At 43.9% G+C, this 26,005-nt stretch overlaps 1 protein-coding gene and 1 long non-coding RNA gene across 12 annotated transcripts in view; one reads left to right on the forward strand and one right to left on the reverse strand.

Moving 5' to 3' along the window:
* The window catches only part of LOC120395970, a 35,690-nt gene extending 34,597 nt beyond the window's left edge, over positions 1 to 1,093 (forward strand). The window contains exon 4 of the long non-coding RNA XR_005592903.1: positions 953 to 1,093. This is a non-coding gene — a long non-coding RNA (uncharacterized LOC120395970). The remainder of the gene's footprint in view (positions 1 to 952) is intronic.
* Positions 1,094 to 1,582: 489 nt separating this feature from the next.
* Positions 1,583 to 26,005, reverse strand: part of MAP4K4 (mitogen-activated protein kinase kinase kinase kinase 4) — a 237,996-nt gene continuing 213,573 nt past the window's right edge. For 6 of the 11 annotated variants that reach the window (XM_039531327.1, XM_039531333.1, XM_039531317.1 and 3 more), the window contains 5 exons: positions 17,605 to 17,705; positions 15,177 to 15,326; positions 12,011 to 12,170; positions 4,996 to 5,135; positions 1,583 to 4,800 (listed from right to left, as the gene is read on the reverse strand). In XM_039531327.1, the coding sequence (XP_039387261.1) occupies positions 4,717 to 4,800; positions 4,996 to 5,135; positions 12,011 to 12,170; positions 15,177 to 15,326; positions 17,605 to 17,705 (635 nt within the window). In that variant the 3' untranslated portion in view covers positions 1,583 to 4,716. The remainder of the gene's footprint in view (positions 4,801 to 4,995; positions 5,136 to 12,010; positions 12,171 to 15,176; positions 15,327 to 17,604; positions 17,706 to 26,005) is intronic. The other 5 variants (XM_039531398.1, XM_039531390.1, XM_039531373.1 and 2 more) reach the window with 1 other exon arrangement.

Genomic DNA, 26,005 nt, shown 5'->3' on the forward strand with positions numbered 1-26,005 from the left:
ATGAAAGAAAAAAAAATCAGCCACCCATAAGTAGACAAGATTAGTATTGACAGACATTTCCCTTATGATATTCTTCAAAACTAATACTGAACGAGCCATTTGGAATTAAACTGGTTTCGTCTTCACAATGCTGCATGGCAATGTGCCCAGGTGACTTCAAGGCAGCTTGCCAAGGAGATCTGGAAGTTCTGCACTGGTAGTAGAGTTATTCACAGTAACAGAGATGGGCGCTACAGTTGACAGTAAAATGGGCTGGTGTTGTGTTAAATGCTAACAGTGGAAATGGAACATATATTATAAGCAAGGTCTCGCGGTTTCTGCAATTTTCTCACTGCAGAATCCAGTGTTAAATTTACGGCGCTGAAATGGCTTTTTTGGTCTTTAGCTTTTCCTTTATCTGGCTAACTGCAATTTATTATTTTTATTATTCAATACACTGGTTTTCCTTTGTTATTTTGCATGGGCCTGATCAACTTGTCCATTTGCATATACACAAGCCCACAAGCCACACAGAAGGATGATATTTGGCTCCCAGCTTTTAAGATTTGTTGGCTTCTTCCTGTGTCTTTCCCACTGCAATTGTGAATTTTTTTTTTCCTGTGGAGCATGATGCCTTTCCCTGTTTTCCATCGCCTTTGCTAACACCCAGTAAGTGGGCATCAAATTTGATCACTAGCATTAACCACGATCAGCTGCCCCAATATTAAATATGACAGTCTTTGCCTATCATGAGTGCTAACTTTTGTTTAGCATCATTTTAGCTAACGTTTTAAAATTATATGATTTTCTAATGTAGACAAGCCCTCAAAGTGAATATGCTTGTTTTCTTCTTTGACTGCTTGCCAGTTTCACTGAGGAAATACTGTAGCTCTGGATCAGGCATTAGGCAAGAGTCAGGTTGAGTGTAGCTAGCAATTAATTTCTTCTGCTACTTTTTGTTGTTATTTAACAGCAGTTCGATTCTAACGTCAAGAGAATGGGGTATCTGTGGGCCTGAACAATTTGCAGAAGCCTTTTCTGTCTACATAAAATGAAAGAAGCACAGAAATATTTTTTATTAACTTACAACCTATGGCTAGCTTCTACAGCTCAAACGGAGAGGGAATCCTGAACACATGCCTGCAGTGTGAGCACAGACTTCTTGTTTTGGCAGCAGCCTACACAACAAGTCAACTTGTTTAGAAGAGGCATTTTCTTTAATCCCCACTACAGAAAGAAAACAGCACATGGTGGAAAGCATGAACAGGGTACGGCCAGGACCAGGCAGTGCAAGTGGGAGCTCTGTACAATTTTGTACACTCCTCCCTTACTTACACTTGGTAGGCCTGGACTTCAATGGAGCTACATCATTTACACCTGCTGAGATCTGCAGTTCACTACACTTGCTTAGTACTACCACTCCCAAAAACCATGAGATTTTAAAAAACACCACCACCATTTTAGGTTCCCCATGAGTGTCTTCTGAGCCTTTGGGTGAAACTGATTTACATTTTAAAGCTTTTCAACACAACCATGAGGACCAAAAATTAAAACCACAAACAAGAAACCTGAGATTCTCGTGAAATCATTTGGCTCCAGGAGCTGGGGCTTAAATAAAAATACCAAATATTGCTGAACTTGCAGTAAAATCATGAGATTTGGTAACGTTGCTTTTTTTCAGCTTCAGTGAAATAAGGCAGTAAACACCTTGGTTCTCCAGGACCAGAAAAATGTTTAAAATACTTTCCACTTCCAGTAGGTGTCATTTTGACTTTATTTAAGGAAAAATGGGGAAAAAAACAGTAATATCCATAATACACAGAAGACAAGTTAGATAGCACTGCAAAAAAAAAGGCTGAGTGTTTACTTGTCACCAGTCTGCTTTGCAGCTCTATAATTAGTAATTTTAATGCAGTTTGTCATTTGTATTATTGTTTAGCATCTTTATAATCAGCAGAGTTTGGGGTTATAAGTCACAAAAAGTGTTCTATTACTAATATGAAAAACTAAAAAAACCCACAAAAATCACTTTCAAATAAACCATAAATATGTGATGCACATTAGTGTAACAAAACCATTTTTGTAAACATTTTCTCCAACATAACATGTGCATAAGATAAAAATAAAACACTGCAGTCATACAGTTAGGGTTACTTTGACAAAGATACAGAAAGTATTACTTATTAAAGCTTAAAACTAAACCTAGGAGAGCTTTTTTTCTGCTCTTGCAAAAGCACTGTTTAAAGAGTCCAACGTTCTAGATGTAGTGGTTTTGTAACACTATTTTTACTTGTAGTTTGGCCACCTTGGCACTTCTGTGGAGGCAGAAGCTGCCATCCAGCAGTTCCAGTGAATGAGTGTCCCTCCGGAAGTATAGGAACTTCAAAAGCACATATCCTTAACCTGGGGAATCCCTGGAACATTCTCATGTACATGAATCGTATTGATTTCCAAGGTAGTGTGTGAGGTGGGGACAAGAACTAAATCCATTTTAACCACACAGTGCTGGAAGAATTAAAACCATGCAGAATGACATTGAATTGATCAGTGTCAGCTAATTATGCTACAGGGCCATCTCGTGATTACATCCATGTCTATGATTTCGTCGGACTTCTGAGTCCCTTTAGTTCATTATAGTACAGAGAACTGATAACTCTTCTGGCTGATTGTAACAGATACTGAAGAAATGTGTCCCCACCCTTGACCTTCAGTGCTATCCAAAAGTCAAACAATTTAAAAAAATATTTCTAAGTACTCTTCTGCCAGCAAATGTAAGGCTTTCTAGATATATATGTGTGTGTGTGTACACCAGCTCCCTTTTAAACTGTGTCTGATGTTCAAAGGAGAACTTTCAGCAAAAACGCTGATTAGATTAGAAGAATTTACAGCAGTCAGGGTTGATGCCAAAAGAAGGGTTCGTGGAGCAAAACACTTGCCCAGTTGGTGCTGTTACTGTTAAAGCAATCAAGTGACCAGTCACTTGAACAATCAATCTGTTTGATTAAAGAATGTTTAAAAAGCCCTACCTGTCATGCCATGAAAGTAAATTAAGCACAGCAGAAGACAAAGCCCGTGAAACACTGAGAGCCTGTTCACTGAATGAACAGCTTAAGGCAGCTGTCAACAAAGTACCCCACCAAAACAAATAAAATAAAATAAAATAAAAATGGTTGAATCATGACACTGTGCATTATTACATCACCAACAGATTATTATACACTCAAGATTTCTCAAGTAATGAACATGTAGCCATTAAACAAATTATTACTCTTGAGACATTTATTACAAATGTCAGAAACTTATTCATAAAATAAAACTGACTTTTAAAAAAAAGGGGGGAAGGGGGGAGCCAGAGCTGGGATCTTACACCTAAACACAAGTATATGCTGTTTTATGAATAAGCAGTATTAACTACATTCTTAAAATAGTTTTAGTGCATTGCATTCTTAGAAAAGAAAAACATCACCTCCCCAAAATGTTTCCTACAACATTTAACAGTTTATAGAACTAGACTAGTTATTGTTACCTGCCTGTTACTAAGCCCACATGTTAGAAGAGTGAAACCTCTGGTTTTAGGCTAAATTCATCAATCTTCCATTACTGATGAAGTTGCTAAAAATATTTGATTTCCAAACTTAGTAAGCAATTACATTAGTCAGTGTCTCATTGCCATAAGGCTATTTCAACCATCTCAATGGACTACTCTCCTCTTCTGCTGAAACTTGCTACAGAATAACAGTCAAACCTTTCATCTGGTAGTTTTGGTATTAAGATTAAATTAGACATTAATGGTTTTTCCTCTAAAAACGTATAAACTAAACCACCTCTTTTATGCATTAAAAACAATGAGGTAGGCACAAAAAATAAACATATGTTGTTTGGAATTTTTTTTTTTTCATTCTGCAAGTGCAGACTGTGGTAAAACTGTTGTTGCACTTCTAGGTTTAAACAAAAATTAAACCTTTAACTGAGGCAGTGCTAATACTGTGACATCACCAAGTTCTGTCCTAACACAGAATCATTATAGAAAATGAACAAACTTTTTATCATCTGCACGTTTCAGGCAAAACCTGGTACACAGAAAAATGACTAAGTTCTTGGCCAGGCCAAAATAAAACCAACCAACCAAAACCAAGAATTCCATCACCCCCCGCCCACCCTGTCCCCAAAAAAGAAGTTATCCTAGCCACTGTGTCGTTCACATTTTATAAATATTAACTTCTTAAAACCTGCACCTTCCTCTTTGTCCACATATTGTCACATTACAAAAAAGAAATGTCAATTAAATACATTGTTTAACATTACTAGATTAGATCTGCCCTCTGCTTCAGCAAGACTGACTCTCACCACCACTTGTCACCTTCTCTTGCCTGCCTCCTGCCAAATCAACATATTCATGATGAGCCTCTCTCTTTTCACACTAACAAACGGAGTCATTCAAAGCCTAGGTATTCTGGAGCTGAACCGGGTGGGGGGGCGGGGAAAAGACCTGTTGCTTTCTAGTGTGATCCCAAATCTCAGACTTATAGCACCTGATGGTAATATCTTTACAGCACCAGCTGCATTGCAGCCTCAGTTTAAAAACAAAAAGAAACCTAACACTAGTGATGCCCGCACACACATTCAGATGGAGTGCTTGCATCAGTGCAGGTCTGTACTCCAGTTACTAATAATTCCAAGTTATGAGGATCTCGAAGACTCTGGATGTCAGCAATCCCTTGTCAAATCACATGGCTTCTACCAGCTCAGAAGAGAAGTCCTGCCTAGGGTCATGAAATAAACTTGACTGCTTCCACCAGACCGTACAGAAGCAAAGAAAACCTGTGAAGAAAGAGACAAAAACTATTTACGATGGTAGCCAAGCGTTCAGATTATCTACTTGCTCACCAAAGTCTGATGAGTAAGAAAGAAAGCAAAAATTTGTATTAAGCTTTAATGTTCGAGATATTTATAAGGCAATTAAAGAACATGGTGTAACCGAAAGCAAGAAATTGCAAGCAAAAAAGAAAAGGGTACCTTGTCATTCCGTTCACACAAGAACTTGAGTCTTTGTGCCCTTTTGTGCATGAACACACCGTCCAAGTGCCCAGTTTCCACTGATCGTATCTCAATAGCCTTTTCTCCCCAGCCCATAATCTGATTGGATCGAATGTATGCTATAGAAACAAACAAAAAACCACCATGTATTAAAGAGCAACATACAGCAATTGTAAAACCCTCTATCTTAAAGGTGGCCCGCAAAGAAAAAAAATTACCTTTTTATTTTTTTAAATAATTCTTTATGATGCATAAGAGAACAGTTTAATTTTTATTTTATTTTTTTTTAATAAAGAGAAGGGGGGGGTGGTTTTTTTTTTTTTTTTTTTACCAAAAGTATCCTTTTTGCTGGAGTATTCATTGGAAGGCTAAAGTGAAAATGGGAGCTTTCACAACTCTCAATTAAATGGGTTGAGTGTTCAGTTTTACACAGAGCTTTTCTCCTAAGTGTTGCCAGCAGATAGGGTTAATTAGATGTAGGCAATAATGAAAAAACAGAACTCAAGATTTAAATGGAGTAAAATCCTTTCCCTTCTTAACTGCCCAAGTTTCAGTTATGTCTCTTGTGGTGTTATAATTCCACTAATTATAATTCTCCTCCAAGGAGTCTGCCAGCAAAAACAGAAATTGATACAAGGGGGGAAATTGCTCATGTAAAAAACAAGTCTTTTACAGTTGGCATATTTTTAAAGAAGTTTCTTCCATTCTGAAAAATTCTACTAGTTTGAAAGATATTCTCTGTATTTCATATGGGACCATGATATAGTAAAAGCTTTGTTATCCAGCATGTTGGGAGAGTGAGTGAGTGAGTGAATGTGCGCGTGCCAGTAAATCAAAAATTCCAGTTAGCTAAGAGGGAGGGAGTTTGAGTGTGGGAGGGGGCTCGGGGTTGGGGCAAGGGTAGGGGTGCAGGAGGGAGTTTGGGAATGGGAGGGGGCTTGGGTGGGGAGTTGGGGTGCGGGAGAGGTTTCAGCATGCTGGATCCAGGCGGCACTCACCTCGGGCGGCTCCCCGCAAGCAGCGACATGTCTGGAGAGGCCCACCCAGGCAGCTCTGTGTGCTGCCTCCGCCCGCAGGCACCGCCCCTGCAACTCCCATTGGCTGCGGTCCCCAGCCAGTGGGAACTGCAGAGCAAGAGCTTGGGGTGGGGCAGCGACAGCGCACAGAACCCCCATGGCCATTCCTCCACCAAGGAGCACTGACCGTGGCCAATGGGAATTGCGGGGGGTGGTGCCTGCGGGAAGATGCAGCGCACAGAGCCACCTGGCCGTGCCTCTCCGGACATATCACTGCTTGTAGGGAGCCGTCTTAGATGAGCGCAACCTGGATCCAGCAGCCTGAAACCACTCCTGTGCCCCAAACCCCTGCCCTGGGCCCCCTCCTGCAGCCAAACTCCCTCACAGAGCCCACGCCCCACACCGACTCCCAAAATGCCTGTTTATAGGGCATTCCAGTGTGTAAAGTGCCGGATAACGCAGCTTTTCCTGGAGCTTTCAAAGTGCAACTGTACGTCTCCTTTCCATCATCATAAAGCAGCAAAACAGGACACTTTTTTCTTTGAATGTCACCTCTAATCTCCATTAGCTAAAGAGCTTGGTATTAGCAGAAGGAAAAGAATTCTTGTAGTAGTTCAGTAATTACTACTGGGATGCAGTGAAATCTCAAAAAGAAAAAGTTGTCATTATAAAAACATATAGTCAGCAGATAATCCAGGTGTTATTCTGATGAGCTCTAACTAAGATAAATGGAGGTTACTTACTGTAACTGGAGGTTCTTTGAGATGCGTAGTCCCTATCTGTACTCCACACATGGATACGCATATGCGTCATGCGCCTGAGTCTGGAAATTCTTCAAAGCAGTGTCCATTGACCCACAAATGTGCAGTAGTGCCTCTTGAGCTCCCATCCAAGGGCATAAAAGGCAGTGCGGGTCGACACTGCTCCAGTTCTTCTTACCACAACCCAACTGGATCCCAAGCAGAAGGGATGGAGGGCAGGTAGTGGAATGCAGATAGGGACTACACATCTCAAAGAACCTCCAGTTACAGTAAAGTAACCTCCATTTCTTCTTCGAATGATGGTCCCTGGGTGTCACATGGGTGACTGGCAAGCAGTGTTCAAACTGGGGGAGAGTGCAAGGATGGTGGCAGCAGAGATGCTTGTAGTACTGCCATTCCTATGGCTGCATCTGCAGTCGCTGCTTGGACTAGAATATAGTACATCAAGAACACTTCAAGTTGCTGCCCTGCAATGGAACGTACCATAAGGATGCTGAGGAAGCAGCTTGTGCTCATAGTGAGTGAGCTATTATACTCCCAGGAGGGGAAATTTTTGCTATTTTGTAGCATTCTAAGATGCATCCCGAAACCTACTTGGAAATCCTCTGGGAGGATATGGCTTGCCCACATGATCTTTCTGCTATGGCAGTGATTTTTAACCTGTGGTCCGTAGACCCCTGGGGGTCTGCAGACTATGTCTAAGATTTCCAAAGAAGCCTGCACCTCCATTCAACATTTTTTAGGGAGCCGCAAATGAAAAAAGGTTGAAAACCACTGTGCTATGGCAATAAAGAATCCGGGAGATCTAATGGGTTTGGTTCTCTGCTGGTAGAATGCCAGGGCATGCCTGACATCAAGGGAGTGAAGTCTCTCATCTTCAGAAGAAACATGGGGTTTGGGGAAAAAAATACAGGTAACTATTGACTGACTGATATGGAACTCAGAAACAATCTTGGGAAGAAATTTTGGGTGTAACCTAAAGGAAACCTTCCCTTTGTGAAACACTGTAAAGGGAGGGTCTGCCAAAATGGCTCCTAGTTCAATGACCCTTCTTGCTGAAGTGATGGCACTAAGGTGGTCATGGCACATGTTGCCATAGGTTCGAAAGGCAGACCTGTGAGTGCCAATAGGACAAGGTTAAGGTCCCACTGAGGCACAAGTTTAAAGACCGGTGGGAAGGTTCTGATAAAGCTCCTCATAAATTGCACAGTCGCCGGGTGAGTAAAGACAGAGGGAGGAAAGCACTAATCGCTGCTAGGTGTACACCCAGCAAACTAAGGGCTAGACCTGCAATCTTAAAGAAGAGGAGATAGCCTAGGCTAACTGGAGTGCTTGCAGTATCTAGTGAATGTTGGCGGAAGTGTCCCCAGGCCAAATAGCCCTTACATTTAGCTAGGTAGCAGACTCTAGCCCAGGGGCAGGCAAACTTTTTGGCCTGAGGGCCGCATCAGGCTTTGTAAATTGTATGGCGGGCCAGTTAGGGGAGGGGGTCATGGCTTGGTCCCCACCTCCTATCTGCTCCCCCCGGGACTCCTGCCCCATCCAACCACCCCTGTTCCCTGAGGGCCCCTCTGGGACCCCCGGCCCTCACCACCCCCCCCCCCCCGCTCCCTGTCTGCCCCTGTCCCTGTCTGCCCCTGGACCCCCACCGCCCCATCGAACCCCTTCTCTCATTCCTGACTGCCCCCCAGGACTCCTGCCCCATCCAACCACCCCTTCTCCCTGTCCCCTGAGTGCCCCCTGCTGCCCCATCCAACCCCTGCTCCTTCCTGACTGCCCCCCAGGACCCCTGCCACCATTCAACCTCGTTTCCCCCCTGACCACCATCCACACCCCGACCACCACCCTGAACTCCCCTGCCCTCTATCTTACCACGCTGCCTGGAGCACTGGTGGCTGGCGGCGCTACAGCAGGCCACGCTGCTGCTGCTGCCGCCACTACCACCACGCAGCACAGAGCACCGGGTCAGGCCGGGCTCTGCAGCTGCGCTGCCCCAGGAGCTCACAGCCCCACCACCCACAGCATTGCGCCGGTGGTGGAGCGAGCGAGCTCAGGCTACAGGGGAGGGGGGACAGCAGGGGAGGGGCCAGGTGCTAGCCTCCCGGGTCAGGAGCTCGGGGGGCAGGCAGGATGGTTCCGTGGGCTGGATGTGGCCCGCGGGCTGTAGTTTGCCCACCCCTGCTCTAGCAGAATCCTTTCTACTTGGGTTAAGGATTTCCTGAATGGGGGCAGAGCATGAGCGTTCTATTTCTGATGCCTATCTAAATACCAGGCCATGAGGTGGAGTTCCCGGGTTGGGGTGCTTGATTCCCCCCCGGGTTAGGAAATCAAGAAATGGGCAGATCCTGATAGGCGTGTGTACAGACATTGTTACAAGTTCCATGAACCAGAACTGTCTGGCCAGGAGGGTGCTAGGAGGATGATGGTGGCTCTGTCACGATGGCTCTTCCCTATCACCTGCAGCAGTAGCAGGATGGGCAGAAAGGCATATCTGAGGCAATCTGTCCAGGAAAGCGTCACCCCTGGAATCACAAACCATGCCCCCCCTGGAACAATACAGGGGAAGTTTTCTGTTTGTCCGGGAGGCAAAGAGGTCCCATAATGGAGTACTACATTGCATAAATATCTTGGTTAGGACTGTGTCATGGATCTCCCATTCATAGTCCGCAGAGAAACTTCTGCTTAGTTTGTCAGCTAGGGAATTGTGTACACCTGGGAAGTAAGCAGCTTGTATCATGACGTAGTTTCTGATGCACCAGTTCCAACATCTGTCTGCTTCTAGGCAGAAATGAGATCTCTCTCCTCCCTGTTTGTTTACATACAACACCATGGTGATATTGCCCGGCATTATCTGTACATGGAACAAGCATATGAGGGGAAGGAAGGCCTTGCATGCAAGGTGGACCAACCTCAGCTCTAGTAAATTTATATGCAGACTGATCTCTTGTGGAGTCCAAGTAACCTGAACAGTGTGGAAGTCCCGGTGAGCGCCCAACCCCATAAGAGAGGTCTCTGTCAAAATGGTGGCTCTTAGTATGGGACGGCTGAAAGGAGTCCCCACCATGACTTTGGTTGGTTTGACCACCAAGCGAGGGAGGGCGAGAACAGTCACCTTGGAGTCGATGCAGTCCCTGTTTAGCCAGTAAGTCAAGTAGAGCCAAGCTTGCAGACACCGCAAGTGGAATCTGGGGAACAGCATCACATAGATACATGTGGCCCAACAGCAAGCAACACTGTGCACTGTAGTACGCCGTTTGTGGGTGAGGCAGTAAATCAGGTTGTTCATCATGTGAAATTTGCCTGCGAGGAAGAATGCTCTCGCAGGGACTGAGTCCAGTAGTGCTCCCATAAACTTTATGGTCCTTGTGGGTGACAAACCAGACTTTTCTTCACTTATACAATGTCTAGTCTAACAAGATGATGTTCAAGAGATCCTGTCATTATCGGCCTACTAGGAGCCAGTTGTCCAGATATGGGAACACTGTATAGCCCTGGCGCCTAATCTGGGCTACTACCACAGAGAAAACTTTCATGAATATCCTGGTGCAGTGGTGAGTCCAAAATGGAGGACCTGAAACTGGTAGTGTTCTTCTCTCACCATGAAACGCAGAAAATTCTTGTGGGATGGGCGAATGTCCATGTGGAAATATGCCTTCTTCATGTGAAGAGCTACAAACCACTTCCCTTCCTGAAGGGAAGAGCTTATAGATGCCAGAGTAATCATCCTGAATTTCAGCTTTCAGATAATGATGTTTAGTTGCTGAAGGTCCTTGGTAGGTTTCCACTCCCACACCCTTTTCTGGGGATTAGGAAATATGGGAAAGTAGAACCCTCTCCCTTGGTACTGAGGTAGGACATGTATCGTCCCCCTTGTATAAAAGAGATTCCGCCTTCTGATGAAGAATCAATTGGTGAGAGTAGTCCCCGAAAGGAGACTGGGAAGGGGGTTTGTAAGAAGGGAAGGAGACAAACTCTATGGAATATCCCTGATAGATAATCTCCAGGACCCAACTGGTGATCCAGCTGTGGGCAACGAGCATGAGGCAGCCCCTAAAGCCGACAGGAGGAGAAGTGGTTGGCCGTGCTTTGAAGAATTTCTGGACTTGGGCGCATGACTTGCACGCACACCCACGTGTGGAATACACAGAGGGATCGTCAGGCGAAGAAGATCAAAGGATTTAATAAGGAAAAAAGGAGCTGCCTCTGGTTTGTGGATGTATTTTCAATAGAAAAATAAAATTACGATTTAGCAGCTCTTAGCAAGGATGTCCTAAAATATAAGTCTCAAATATTTAATAGCACTCCCATTTCATACAAGAACATATTTACCTGTTAATTTATAGGGTAATTAAATTCCATAACTTGCTATGGTATAAGAATATTTACCATAATAATGAGCTTATTTATTTATTTAGGGTTTTTGTGGAGGGGGGGGAAGGGAAGAAGAGGAGGGCAATCTGACTACTATCACATCATCTTAAAATCACTAAACAAGATCTTCAGTTGGTGTAAATTCTCATAGCTCCAATTGAAGTCAATGGAGCTATGACCGTTTATACAAGTTGAGAATCTGGCCCCTAACGTTTACAAGAACAAACAGTAGGGGCCCAGGCCAATTCTCACTGAAGTTAGTTCAAGTCTTTCCATTTACTTTAATGGGAATTAGTCTGGCGTTAACTGTCATAGAAAGAAATGTGGTAGGTCATTATGGTACGAGACATTTTGTCTCATTAAAGTGCCTCCTCTATACTTTAGGTAACTATGGTAATTTAAAAATATTTTTAATATACAATACTTTACTGCTTAAGACCACAATAAGACTATCAAATCACATATATGCCTATTATCAATTAAGAAATCTCAAAATAATACCAACCCAAATCCCTTTAGAAATGCAGGTTATCACAACTTAGCAAAAATATATCTATTTTCAGCAAGCTACTAGGAACTTTATGCTCAATAAGCTATTTTGTTTACCCCAGTACTCCATAACATGCATGTGGACCGCGGGGACATGCTGGCCGCCACTTCCCACAGCTCCCATTGGCTGGGAACGGCAAACCGTGGCCGCTGGGAGCTATGGCGGGCCGTGCCTGTGGACAGTCAACATAAACAAAATGTCTTGCGGCCCACCAGCAGATTACCGTGATGGGCCATGTCCTGAAGTTTGCCAATCCCTGCTTTACAGGTTACGTTTGATTCTCACAGGATACATACCAACTGATGTGGGCATCTCTCCCCACTGCAGAACCACATCTTTGGTGATCCTCCCATAGGTATTAACATAAACCCCTTCATCCTCATAGCAAACCAGCAGCTCCATCCCATCGGTGTTTGGGAGAATAATGATTGCGTGTGGTTGGATGCTGCTCTGGATCTACAGAAGCAAAACAAAATCAAAGACACTGTTTTTCACCTGAGCTGCTCCAGTATAACCTTTTGTTTTAAAGCAGGCCATGATGAGGTAAGGGGCCTTAGGGGAGACATATCAATATCTAAGTCCCATCAAACTGTCATCTCCAGAATATTTGACTGACCAGTTCTATTGTATGACCTATAGTGACTCATTCATTAGTCTGTGGTTGAGATTTTCAGTGCTGACTGAGCTACATGGTAAGATGGCAATGCGAGCCAGAGCGCAGAGCACTGGACTGGGACTCTAGAGACCGGGTTGTATTCCCAGTTCTGCCATTCACTTGCTGTGAGACCTTGCGAAAGTCACTTCACCTCCCTGTCCTTCTGTGAGCACGCCCACCATTTATCTGGTTAGACTGTAAGCACTTTGGGGAAGGGATGATCTCTGATGGTGTGTTTGTACAGTGCCTAGCACACGGAGGCCCTGGTCTTGGTTGGGGCCTCTAGGTGCAAATAAAGATAATATAGTCAGGTGATCTTTAAGACCCATAAAATCTTCAAGCTATTACCCAGTTTATATTTAATTCCTGATGTCATTTTATTTCATTTCTAAAATTTAATTTTCTCAGTACACCAGCTGCTCTGTAATTGCCTGTGTCTACTGCAATAAAATGATAATTCATTTTATTTTTTTAATAATTCTGGTCAATTCATTTTATGGGTAGAAAAGAAAAACTAAAATCAGAAATGTTTCTACTAATGACTTGGAAGTGGCCTTGATTAATAATTCTAGAGTATACAGATGAAGGAATTATGCAATTTACTATTTTTTTTCCAAATTGATACGACTAGCTATAGCTATATAGTCTACTATGATCCTGTTTTTGTTCTCTCTATAGGAGGGCTTCATGTTTGCAAGTCTTGAACTCTTACCAATAGAAACCTTCTAAGGCAGAAATGTATTGAACAGCTTTACTTTTTTTTCCTTTTAAGTTAAAAAAAAGTTTGTCTTGCAAAGAAAACCAAGAGCACACTACAAAACCCACAACAGAATTCCACTCCCACACAGAACTGTCCTTAAAAACTATCAATGACTGTAACGGGCGCCTCCTCTTTTAGCCTTGTCCTGCCTAGGCTGTGTGAGTGGCCTCAGGGAACTGTTGCCCTGCTCTGCCTCATTTCTCCTCCCACCTGGTGGTGATCTCACCATTGTTTCAGGCTAGCTGGGACTGTGTTTTTGCTGCATATCAAAGGTCACTCCTCTTGCAGTCAACTGCTTCCAAAGATTTTTTTGTCAATATGGTCACATATTTATACTTTACCAACCCTTCTGAGTTTGTGGTTTTTTAAATGTAAGATCCCATATATGTTCGGATATAGGATAGTTTTATATCTTTTACACCAGCGGTTTTTAACCAGGGGTACATGTACCCCTGGGGGTATTCAGAGGTCTTCCAAGGGGTATGTCAACTCTTCTAGATCAGTTTTCAGAGTAGTAGCTGTGTGGATGGGCAATTGAACAAAGTAAAACTAGGGAGGGGAAAGATAAGCATGGGGAAATAAAGTTCTTTATATTTCCTTGTCAAGTGCTTGAAATGGGCCATTTTCATTAGCACTACAAACATTTATCTTTCTCTCCTGCTGACAACAGCTCACCTTAACTGATCACTCTCCTTATAGTTTCATGTTCCCTGTGTATATATATCTTCCTTCTGTATTTTCCACTACATGCATCCGATTAAGTGAGCTGTAGCCCACGAAAGCTTATGCTCAAATAAATTTGTTAGTCTCTAAGGTGCCACAAGTACTCCTGTTCTTTTATCTAGATCAGTGTTTCTCAACCTGGGGGTTGCAGCCCCTGGGGGGTCATGGAATAGGTTTAGGAGGGCTGCAAGTGCAAGGCCGACATTAAGGGATGACAAGCAGGGCAAATACTGGGGTTCCAGGCCATAGGAGGCCCCAAAAAGCTAAGTTACATGCTTCAGCCCTGCTGCCTGGGGCTCAGGCTTCAGACAAGGCTCACAAGTGAAAAACAGGCTCAAGCATCACACTGAAATGTAAGTACAATACTTATATTCCAATCCATTTATTTTACAATTATATGGTGAAAATGAGAAAGTAAGCAATTTATCAGTAATAGCGTGCTGTGACACGTTTGTATTTTTGTGTCTGATTTTATAAGCAAGTAGTTTTTAAGTGAGGTGAAACTTAGGCCTGGTCTACACTAGGGTGGGGGGGGGTCGAACTAAGGTACACGACTTCAGCTACGCGAATAGCGTAGCTGAAGTCGAACTACCTTAGTTCGAACTTCTTACCTGTCCAGACGTCGCGGGATCGAAGTCCGCGGCTCCCCCGTCGACTCCGCCACCGCCGTTCGCGGTGGTGGAGTTCCGGAGTCGACAAGAGCGCGTTCGGAGTTCGAACTATCGCGTTAGACGCGATAGTTCAAACTCTGAGAAGTCGAACGCTACCCGTCGACCCGGCCATAAGTATGGACATACCCTTGGTGTGTGCAAGACAAATCAAACTCCTGGTAAAGTAGTCTGGAAAGGTTGAGAGCCACTGTTTTACACAACATCTGTTTTAACAATTTTCATTCTTGCTGTAAGATGTTAACCCCCACAAGGCCTGAACTAGCAAGCCCTCAAGATCTTGAATAAGTCTGTTAACTGTATTATTTTGAGCATGCATTAGGACTGGCATTAACAAAATATGTTTTGTACCTAGTACTTAGAGGAGATGTAATGTTCTATGAAGAAAAAGAGGACTAGGATTTTTTTATTTGTGGGTTTGGGGATTTTTTTTTTAATTTTTTTTTTTAAGTGTAAGATGCTCTTATCTTATAACTAACCCACAAGTGATAATCACAATTTCAGAAGTTAGAAAAACATAGTGAAGGGAATAGATGACTTTTCTGCATAGTTGCTCTCGGTATGATCGCATTTGAACACCTGTATATCTTTTCAGTGTGAAGTAAGTGGAAAAAACCCTAAGAAATAAAAATCCCATACTGAGCCGCAATTCTTACATGCGTTGGCAGATAAATATCATAGACTGATCCTGAGTCCACATCAACAGCATGGAAACCAGCACAGGAACCATAGATCACCTTCAGCCTCTGACCTTCCTCTACAGTTAGATCCACCAGCAATGGCTTATGTACCAATTCTCCAAATGACTGCAAGACAGTAATTAAAAGGAGTCGTCAGATCTACATCTCTGCTTACCACACAACACTGAGATGGGAGTCCTTAAAACATGCTTATAACACACACACACACACACACACACACACACACACACACACACAGGCAGCTTGCTCCTGCAAAGTCCTCACGCTTGATCCAGCAGCGTGGTTAAGCACACGCCTTTACAGATGTGAGGCATTCCACTGAGATTAAGCTCCTGCTTATGTGCTTTGCTGAACTGAGGTCAGAATATTCATATCTGTGCAGGATTAAGCCATATTACATTATGAACTAAAACAACTTCCCTGGACTAAAAAAGCAAAAATAAAAACTAATCATCAAGACACGTTAAACTCCTTTAGTATGTTTTTAATTTGTAAGTGACCATCTCAACTTCTGCACAACAGTTTGTGTAGTGTGCAGTGTGGCCTCCCGCTGTGCCCAAGTGGGCGGAGCCAGACCTGCCTCACCCCTCCCACCAGAAGTGGGTAACCAGAACAGGAAGTATAAAAGGCAGAGCCTCTGGCTCACTTGGAGCCAGGACACCGAGGGAGACGGACATGTCCTGCTCGCTCCAGCCTGCTGACTCTGCGGCTGAGCCATGCGACCCCCTGCCTGCCAGGGAACCGGTGTCTGCTGTGGACCTGTCAGGACTACCACTGGCCACCTAGCTGGAGGAGATGAAGATACCTTGTGGTTTCAGGTACACCCTGAGGGAGGGGAGGAAGTGGCCCAACGACAGCCGACTTCAGTCTGGCTGTAGCACTGCTTGAAGCACGGTAGGCGTGTTGCAGCTGGATTCCCCGCTGACCCAGTGGCAGATCACTCCGCCCCCGTTAGGGCCCTGGGTCGGGGCGTGGTGGAGTAGGGTGGATCCCCTGGGGCAGAAGCCTCCCCTTGCCAGGTCAAAAGGCCTAAGTTTGTCAGTTGTCCACTGGAACTAGGACACCCGACCCCTGGGTTTTCGCTCTGGCCCTACATCAAAGGCCCAGAACTAACTGGTTTCAGAGAGGTAGCCGTGTTAGTCTGTATCAGCAAAAAGAAAGAGGAGTACTTGTGGCACCTTAGAGACTAACACATTTATTTGACCAAATAAATGTGTTAGTCTCTAAGGTGCCAAAAGGACTCCTCGTTCTTTTTCCAGAACTAACTGACTCCTGGGTTTTCGCTCTGCCCCTGGACCATGGGCCCAGAGCTAATTGACTATTGTGTTTGCTTCTGCCCCTGACTAAAGGGCCCAGAGATTATAGACGGCTGGGTTTACTCTGTCCCTGCTTAATGAGCACAGAGCCTGCAGACTACGGCTGCTCTGGCCCCTGCCAAAAGGGCCCCGAGACCACAGACTAAGGCGTTTGCCCGGCCCCTGCCTAAAGGGCCCAGAGGAATAGCTGGTTGGCTGCTAAGCCCCAGCCTAAGGGCCAGAGCCTACTGGCCCTGGGATCCCTGCCTCTGCGTAAGGGCTGGGACCAATTGACTATCTAGGGGCTCAGCCCTATTAGACCGGTCAGAACATTAATGCCTAACGCTAATTCCCCTGATACTAGGCAGTGGTCCCGACGGTGTAGAGAGGTGGTGTGGCCTCCCTCTGACCCAGAGGGGGAGGGACTACCGCCCCACGACTAGTTTGGTAATGATACCATATGACCAATGATATTCTTACAGCACTCGTAAAAACAAGTGAGACTAACATAATTTAGTGATTTGGTCACTTGCAGCAAGATTGGGACTTGGCTCAATTATCTGTCTCTTGATTTGCATATGTAGAGGACAAAACACACACTTGTGTAGTACCTCAAAAATTAATCTGCCTAGAATTGAAGCACGGTCTGGAGGCTCACAACCTTAGTGAGCGTCTTCTACATGTGACCACCTAAAATAAATTACCCGCAGAGAGGAGAGAAGTCCAGCAAGACCTTAAATTTTCATTCTCCTTAAGCAGGAGTCACTGTCACAGCTTCACAACTGACTGCTCTTCTGCAGCTGCCACGTCATGCTGTCACCCTGAGCAATCTCCTTGTTAGGTTTTCCATTTATAGTTTATGTTCAGAGTTTCAATTCAGAATGTTAGTTTAGTTACATACACGGACTCTTTCATCTAATAAACATCAATAATGGCATTATAATGTAATCCAGAATTAGGGACAGATTTACTAGAGAACACGTAACTATTTATCAACATTGCGGGTTGTTCAAACGTTTTTATAAAAGCAGCTCTGTAACTGCAAATACACATTAGAAAGCCCAAAGATGGTTAAAATAGACTGTTACCTTGAAGGCCATAAATTTGTGGTATGGCTTTGGTGCCCATGCATAGACTTCCACAGAACTCTTCAAAGCAATTACCAAGAATTTGATTCTTTCATATTTTACTGAAATCAAACAAGAAAATAAACTCAGCAGCAACTCCAAACTTTTAACTAACTTTAGGAAACAAGACAACTATAAAGTTGCCACATAATTTTAAACATTTGAAGGGTCCAGTTAATATCGCAATTACATTCCTATTTCTAAGTAGTTTAAAGTAGGGTTTAAAAAGTAACACATTTTTAGTCATCTGCTTCACAAGAATATTTAATTTTGTCAGTGACTCAATGAATATCCATGTCTGGAATAGCCTTGCCAGTACGCTACATACAAAACTTATATGCATATACAAAACATAGATGCTGTTTACATAACAAAACGGAAAGTTAACTTTTGGATCAGGGTCCTTTTTCACCTAAAAACCTGGTGAAGAGTTGATGGGCAGACTTGCTTTAACAACATTGCTGTTATTAATGCATTGTGATTAAGCTAAAGCATAAGGTACTAGAGGAAGAAGACAAAGAACTCAAATGAAGGAAGGAAGATAAAGCCAGTTTTAAAAGCAAAAGTAACAAGTTTGCTAATGGAGCACTTTCCTTTACCTCCAAGATCTAAAATTACTGCGTTAGTAGGGGACACATTAAAGTTGTGTGGTGAATAGGGGGATAATCATCCTCATGGAAAGGTAGGAAGAGGTGTGAAAAAAAAATGTTCCCAAAAAGTCACAAAAAGAGACTAACATTTCAAGTACTGGCCAACATCTGCTCTTCTTCCCTTATAGTTTAGATTCCCCCTGCCAGGGCAAAATGGAAAAATTCTCCAAACTGGTAAGGAGTTAGAAAAAAAGATTTCTAGGCAAACATGGAACATTTTTCCAAGTTCACCTCAAATTTTTGAGCGGTAGTTTTTTCCCCCAAAACAAGAAGTTGCAAAGCAGTCACACACACACACACACACACACACACACACACACCATTTTGCTGCATCCCTAGTAAAGTCTCATTACATTCTTAGGGCAGAAAAAAAAGCTGCATGTGTCAGACAAGGTAATATTTTCAACGTGTAGCAAATCTGTGAATTCTCAAACCTCTTCTGCATTCAGATACAAGATAAAAACTGGTCCTCTGGTAGAGCTCTGTTGGCAACTACTGTTCAGACTGGTTAAGATATATGGGATTGGGGAGGACCAGGAGAAGTAGGAAGTGGCCATTCAACTAGAGCTGCAGACTCTCCATTTTCCACTTCCATCTGAGTTTGTGAAGGATAGTATCATGGTCTGTCTCAATTTCTATTTCTGCTAGCCTCTTTTGTGATACCAGTTGTGGATGGGTGATGCACAATCGGCTTGCACATGTTTCTACTTTCCAGCTAGCCCAGGTAACAAAGGATTTGAAAGTTTCCTAAAGCAGTGAGAAATCCTTTCCCCTTACATTTCACATCCAGCCTTGATGCAAACCGCATGTACTGCAGAAAACAAGCCCACTGTTTTAATACATACTATTTTCATGCCTTCTAAATACTCTCTTTATTGCCATATGGGTCTATATTTGTTTTCTCCAGGCATGCAGTAGGGAGATGGAGCTGTTCTTCAGAAGGAACTTTGCTCCACTTACTCAACAGGGAAGTAAAAGCAGTGAATTTTAAGTGCTGAAGACCTGACACATTTTCATCTACAAAAAGTTGTGTTTCAAGTCTCCAGTTGTATTGAGTTTGCCTCTCTGCAAAATACAGTTTTTGTCCAATCTTGTCTATCTTGAAAGAATTCTTACTTTTTTGTACATAAATGTCATCTTATCTGTGAAAAGGAACTTTTGATGCCTTTTCGTGTCTGCTTGGGGTGCTTTCTGGAACATATCCAGTCTTAGCTACCAAAGAGTAATTTATCATCTGGGAGAGCCAGAAACTGCCACAAGCATCTCTGAGATCCCTACATACCACTTCACCCTTAAGTCTGAACCCACTGCTGCATCAAAGAGACAAGGAAGACATGAGTGCCAACTGTTTCAGTGCACAAAGCCACAGTGTCAGCTCCAAGACTGCACCGTTATTAGATCTGCAAATGCAACTATTTCCAGAGCTCATCATTCTTGGGAACTAAAACATACTTGTCAAAGAGGCCTCTCTACTACCTGAGAAGATCTACTGTATATTTATGGTTCCCAGTATAGTTCAGTGCTAAACTATAGATGAGGGTAACAAATCACTCTTCATTTGGAAAAGAATGCTCTCAGTTTCATGTCCTTCACCATTGGAGAGTCCCTTTTATATAGCTGTTAACATATTGTTAAACAGGTTGCTTCAATAGGTTGCTGAAATCTTTGGGTATGACACAGGAGAAGTAAGTTATGAATTGCTTTTTGGATCAAGTTTTTGGTTCTGCAGTTTCTTACTGAGATATTTATTGACTACTCACTACTAGTAGATTTTTCAAATGTGTGCACAAGCCAGACTGATTGATTACAGTCCAATTGCTCAAACTGCTACTATACACTGACCAGCATAGTCTGACAAAAGGTAAAGCTTTGAAGCAAAAAGACATGAGTTTGAAAGACAGGTTAGTTGCTGTAATGAATATACCTTAAAGTGAAAACAAAGCAAAATCATTCCAGGGCAATAGTGGTGCATCATCACGGCAAGATCTCATTTTGAAGCTGAGCCAGCAGAAACAGTACTAACTTACTGATGTTTTCTGGATAGTAACTCACAGCAGGTTAACAGGCTTATATGTACTGTCTGCCATCCATCACAGGCTTTGGTTCTGAGGGGGTCTATAACCCAATTAATCTCAGCAATTTAAGAAGCACTAAAAACTATCTATTTAAAGGAAAGACACTTCACCCCACAATTGCACTTGGCTCAGTCTGAGAGTGCATTAGGAAATGCAATGAGGTAAGGGAAATCAATGAATCATCATTAACTTAAACATATATTCCTGTTACCATAAACGTCTCCAAAGCTAGCATGCTTTTTTGTTTTTGTTGGTTTTACAACAATTAGCCTCTAAGAGAAAAATAAAAAATACATTCTTTCCATTCCAGTGTAACTGGAGGTTACTGAGCTGTAAACGGAGGTTCTTCGAGCTGTGTGGTCCCTCTCCGTGTTCCACACACAGGTACCCATGTGCACCATGTGCCTGAGTCTGGAATTTCTTGTAAGCAGTATCCATTGGCCCACATATACTCAGTAGCTCTCCTTGTGCTCCCAACAGAGGGCATAAAGGGCAGTGTGGGCCGCCACCACTCCATTTCCCCATTCTTACCACAGTGTAACCAATCTGCAGCAGAGGGGACAGAGGATGGGTGGTGGAATACAGATAAGGACCACACATCTCGAAGAACTTCCAGATACAGGTAAGTAACCTCTATTTCTTCTTCGTGTGATGGTCCCTATGTGTATTCCACTCGTGGGAGATTAACAAGTAATAGTCAAGCAGGTGGCGGTGCCAGGACACAGAAGCGATAGCTGACTGTAGTACTGCTGTCCCCACAGCCATATCTGCAGTTGACAACTGTACCAAGGTGTAATGTCTCGTAAAGGTTATGCAAAGAGCTCCAAGTAGCTACTCTACAGATCTCTAGTATGGGTATGTCTCTCAGAAATGCAGCTGCCCCCTGGTGGAATGAGCCTTTTCCCCTTCCAGGATAGTGGGGCGGGGCAAGGAGGAGGATGCCACCTAATTGGTAAACGTGAACAATACAACCCGAGGTTCATTTTGAAAGTCTCTGAGGTGATATAAGTTGACCTTTTTATTGCTCTGCTATGGAAAAAAATAGGTGTCTTTCCAACGCCCTTTGTTCTTAGCAGATAAAAGGCCAAAGCTTTCCGGACAGCCAGAGAATGCAGCCTTCTTGCCTCTTCCAAGGCACATGCTTTAGGGAAAAATACATGTAAGTGGACTCCTATCAAATGTGGAAACTACCTTGGGTATGAATTTGGGGTGGGCGCGCAGCGAGACCTTTTCTTTATAGAAGGTTATATGGTGGGCCCACTCTAAATGTTCCCAGCTTACCAACTCTTTTGGCCAATGTTATAGCAATGAGAAAGGTCACCTTCATGGGTGGCCAGTGGCTCAAAGGGAGACTTAGTGAGAGAGAACAGAACAAAACTGAGGTCCCACTGAGGTGCAAACTTCACTGCTGGTGGAAAGGATGTGAGAATTCCCTTTAAAACTTTAGTTGTGACAGGGTGTGTGAAGATTGTATGGTTATGCACCAGAGGATGGAAAGCGCTGACTGCCACTAAATGCACCCATAGGAAACTGAATGCATGACCAGAAGACTTAAAAGTAAGTAGATACTCTAAGATACCAGGGATTTCAGCAGAGTCCAGAGACAAATTGTATTTATGAGCCCAAGCGGAGAAACGTTTCCAGTTAGCTGAGTAACAGCTTCTCATAGAATTTTTTCTACTTTGGTTAAGGATGGTTTGCAACTTCTTGGAACATGAGCATTCTATCTCCAATGCCCATCCAAATACGAGGCTCTGAGTTGCACCGGCCCTGGATTGGGGTGTGTGACATTGTCCCTGTGTTATGTTCCTGGATGGGTGCACTGAAAGCTTCAACAGATCCATGTACTGGAACTGTCTCAGCCAGTTGGGCACAACGAAGATGACTCAAGCTCTGTCTTGGCGGATCTTCCATAAATCCTGCGCTATCAGAGGAATTAGAGGTAAAGCAAACCCCAGGCAACCCTTCCATGACATCAGGAGGGCATCTCTCAATGAGTCTTTGCCCAAGGCTGCTCTGGAGTAATACCAAAGAAACTTCCTGTTCCTTTGTGAGGCAAAAAGGTCCGAGGCCGGCATTCCCCACTGAGCAAAGACATTGTTGAGAATCGAATTGTAAACCTCCCATTTGTGATTCACAAACAAAGTGTTTACTCAGGTAGTCTGCTAGGGAATTTTGCACTCCTGATAAATATGTTGCTAATAGGGTTATTTGATGTTTGATGCTCCCATTCCAGAGGGTGACTGCTTCTGTGCACAAAGAGAAAAATCACTTCCCTCCCCACACTTACTTGTTTATATAAAATACTGTTGTCATACTATCTGACATTATCTGAACGTGTTTGGATTGGATAAGTGCATTGGAAGGCGCTGCAGGCTGGACAGACTGCCCTGGGTTCTAGTAAGTTGATGTGCATTCTGAACTCCTGCGGGGTCCATACACGCACTCCAGCCCAAGTAGGAGACATTGGTAACAATAGCTTGACTCGGCTGTCAGTGTGAGGAAAGGGATCCCTGCCCGAATCTTCTCCAGTTTTGTCTGCCACACAAGAGAGCCTAATACCTTGGGTGGAATTGTGACCTTGTCGTTCATGGTGCCTTCTGGTGAGCGCACAAAGAGAAGCCAGGGTTGTAGGTAATGCAGATATAGCCTGGAGAACAGTGTCACATGTGTGCATGAAGCCATGTGGTCAAAGAGGAAAGGCAAGTTCTGACTGATGCCCTGGGTCTGATAACAACCTGCTCTATAAAAGTGTGCTCATGGCCTGAAACCTTTTGAGAAGTAGATATGTTCTTGCTGTAGTTGAGTCTAATGATGTCCCTATGAAGTCCATACACCTTGTGGAGGTCAACATGGATTTTTCATGAATGATGCAGATACTTAGGGAAGGTAAAAGTCTGAGCAGAACACGGGTTGCCCTGTGGACTGCTTCATGGGAACTGCTTGTGAGAAGCCAGTCGTTGAGGTCTGGGAAGACTGTAAAACCTTGTCTTCTCATCCAAGCAGCAACCACTGAAAAAACATTTGTAAATACCCTAGGTGCTGTGGCCAGACCAAAGCGGAGGACTCTGAATTGGTAGTGGTTTTGGTTGAAGAGGAACCTCTTGTGGGCCATTGAGAGCCACAAACAATGTGTCCTCTTCTAATGAGGAAATTATTGATGCTCAGGATATCCTGTGGAATTTTAGTTTTTGGATAAACTTGTTTAACTGACATAGATTGAGAATCAGCCTCCATCCTCCACTCTTCTTGGGGATCAAGGAGAATAGAATCCCATGCCATGGTGTTGCACTAGAACCTTTTCTATGGCTCCCCTGAGGAGCAGGGTGTTCACCTCCTGTCGCAAAATCTCCTCATGAGAGTGGTCCCTGAAGAGGAAGTGGGAAGGAGTTTTCAGAAACTCAATTAAGATAGCTGCCATGGACAACCTCTGATACCCATCTGTCTGTAGTTAGTGCCCACTGGTTTTTGACCAATTGGGGAAGGCAGCCTTCAAACATTTGAAGAGGGGAATGAAGAGTCATCATAAAAGGGACTTGGGTCTCAACAGTCCCATCAAAGGAAACACTTTGTCTGGGGTTAGTGTACAAAGTGGCAGTGGATGTTGCAGAGGCTGGGTTCATTGGTCTATTTTGTGTGATGGCTCCTGAGGACACTGATGATAAAAGGGCTGAGGAGATGGTCTTGCCTTATAACCTTGTCTATGATGGTTCCTCTTGAGGGGCAGGAGTATAAATGCCCATTGAGCAAAGAATTGTTCTTGACTCTTTGAGGGAGTGGAGAGACCCAACAATTTTCTAGTGGAATAGATTGATAGTATCAACGGGTAGATCTTGAATGTACTCTGCAGCTCTCCAGCGAAACCCAAGGATTGCAACCACAACTCTCTCCTCATGACAATGGCTGTAGCCATCCCCCTTGATGCAGTATCTCCCACGTCCAGCATGGCTTGGAGTGAAGTTCTGGCCACAAATGTGTCCTCATCTACTAAGGCCTGGAAGTGCTCTCTATCCTCCTCAGGGAGCTTGTCCTTAAACTCTAGAAATTTAGCATAATTGATAAAAAAAAAAAGAGCCTGATAATTAGAGATCCTGAACTGGAGGGAGGTGGAAGAGAAGACCTTTCTTCCCATAAGGTCGAGTCTCTTGTGTGCCTTATCAGAAGGAGTAGCCTGTGGGTGCTGTTGCTTCGACCACTCTGTAGCCACCTGCAACACCAGGGAGTTTGAATGAGAGTGAAAGAAGAAGAGCTCTCCCCACTTGGATGGGACAAAGTAGAGCTTCTCAGTTCTTGTTGGTGTGGTAGCACAAGAAGCAGGGATGCACCAAACCACTTTTTCTGGATCTATAATGGCCTCATTGATGGAGAGGACCACACTATTGGGACTGGAAGGCTGCAGAATGTCTAGTAAGCTGTGCTGAGGCTCCTGAATTTCCACCAACTGGATGTACAGCTATGCAATAAGAGTGGTGAATGCAGATGGGGGAGAGCAAAGATGTGTTCTGGGGAGACATATGTCTCCGACCACCCCAGAGTACGAAGAGAGTCAATTGGTGGAGCTGGCAGAGCCAGAGCTTCTCTGGTCAACATGGTTGTTGGCTCCCTCCAGAGCCACATCACTACCAGTACCCCATGGCTCCCAAAATGGACAGAAGCACCAGGAGCTGTCTATCCCACATCTTCACCATCAGAGCTGGTGTCTGAACCATCGGACCTGTACCCTGGCAAGCCTCCTTCTCTTGTTGAGAAGATTGAATTGTGCCTAAGATCTTAACGCCTGTGTGAACTGGCTTTTCTGACTGTGATGGGGTCAGGGAGGGATCCCTTCTTTTTGGTACAGTCTTAGACATTGATGATTTGTCCTTATGTCTATGAGAGTGCACCTTACTCTCCTGTGAAGCCTTCTCTTTAGGTTTAACAGACTTACCCTCCATTCCCAAGCTTGGAGGGGCACTGCCCACTTGTTGAGGCTGATGTATGTGGGGGGAATCTGGTGGTGATGGCTGGTGACTCGGCCCAGATCTGACTGGGGTTTCATTGTCTTCTCCATGAGGTGTTTTCTGAATCTCAGGTCCGACCCTCAAAAGTTCGGGGGGAAAGAGCAGCAGATGCTGCACTTGGCAGAAATGAGAACCTCATAAAAGGCAGCTTTGATGTTCATTGCTCACAGAAAAGGAGTAAGGGCAGGAAACAGTTTTTGAATGCCAGGACCCTGGGCATAATCCCAGACTTCTTTGGGGGGAGGGGGGGGAGGGGGAATGATGATCTTGAGATGGGGAAAAAATGCTAACTATATATGCTATACCACACTTTAAAAACTACTAAAAAACCTAACTAGATACAGTTTTTATAGGAATGAGACAGTATAAAGGATCTGAGGACACAGAACATTTCAACTCAGACCATGCACAGTAAGAAGGAACTAGAGAGGCATCGGCTTGCACCACCCTTTATGCCTTCAGTTGGGAGCACAGGGAGAGCTACAGCACACTTGCTCTTCAACTGACATTGCTTGCAAGAAATTTCAGATTCAGACACATGGGGTGCATGTGTTTCCCACATGTGGAATACAGATAGGGACCATCACTCGAAGAAGAACATGGCAAAACAAAAGTTAAGAGGAATGAGTAAATATAA

The sequence above is a fragment of the Mauremys reevesii genome, linkage group 1 (assembly GCF_016161935.1).
Source record: "Mauremys reevesii isolate NIE-2019 linkage group 1, ASM1616193v1, whole genome shotgun sequence".
Classification (NCBI taxonomy): Eukaryota; Metazoa; Chordata; order Testudines; family Geoemydidae; genus Mauremys; species Mauremys reevesii.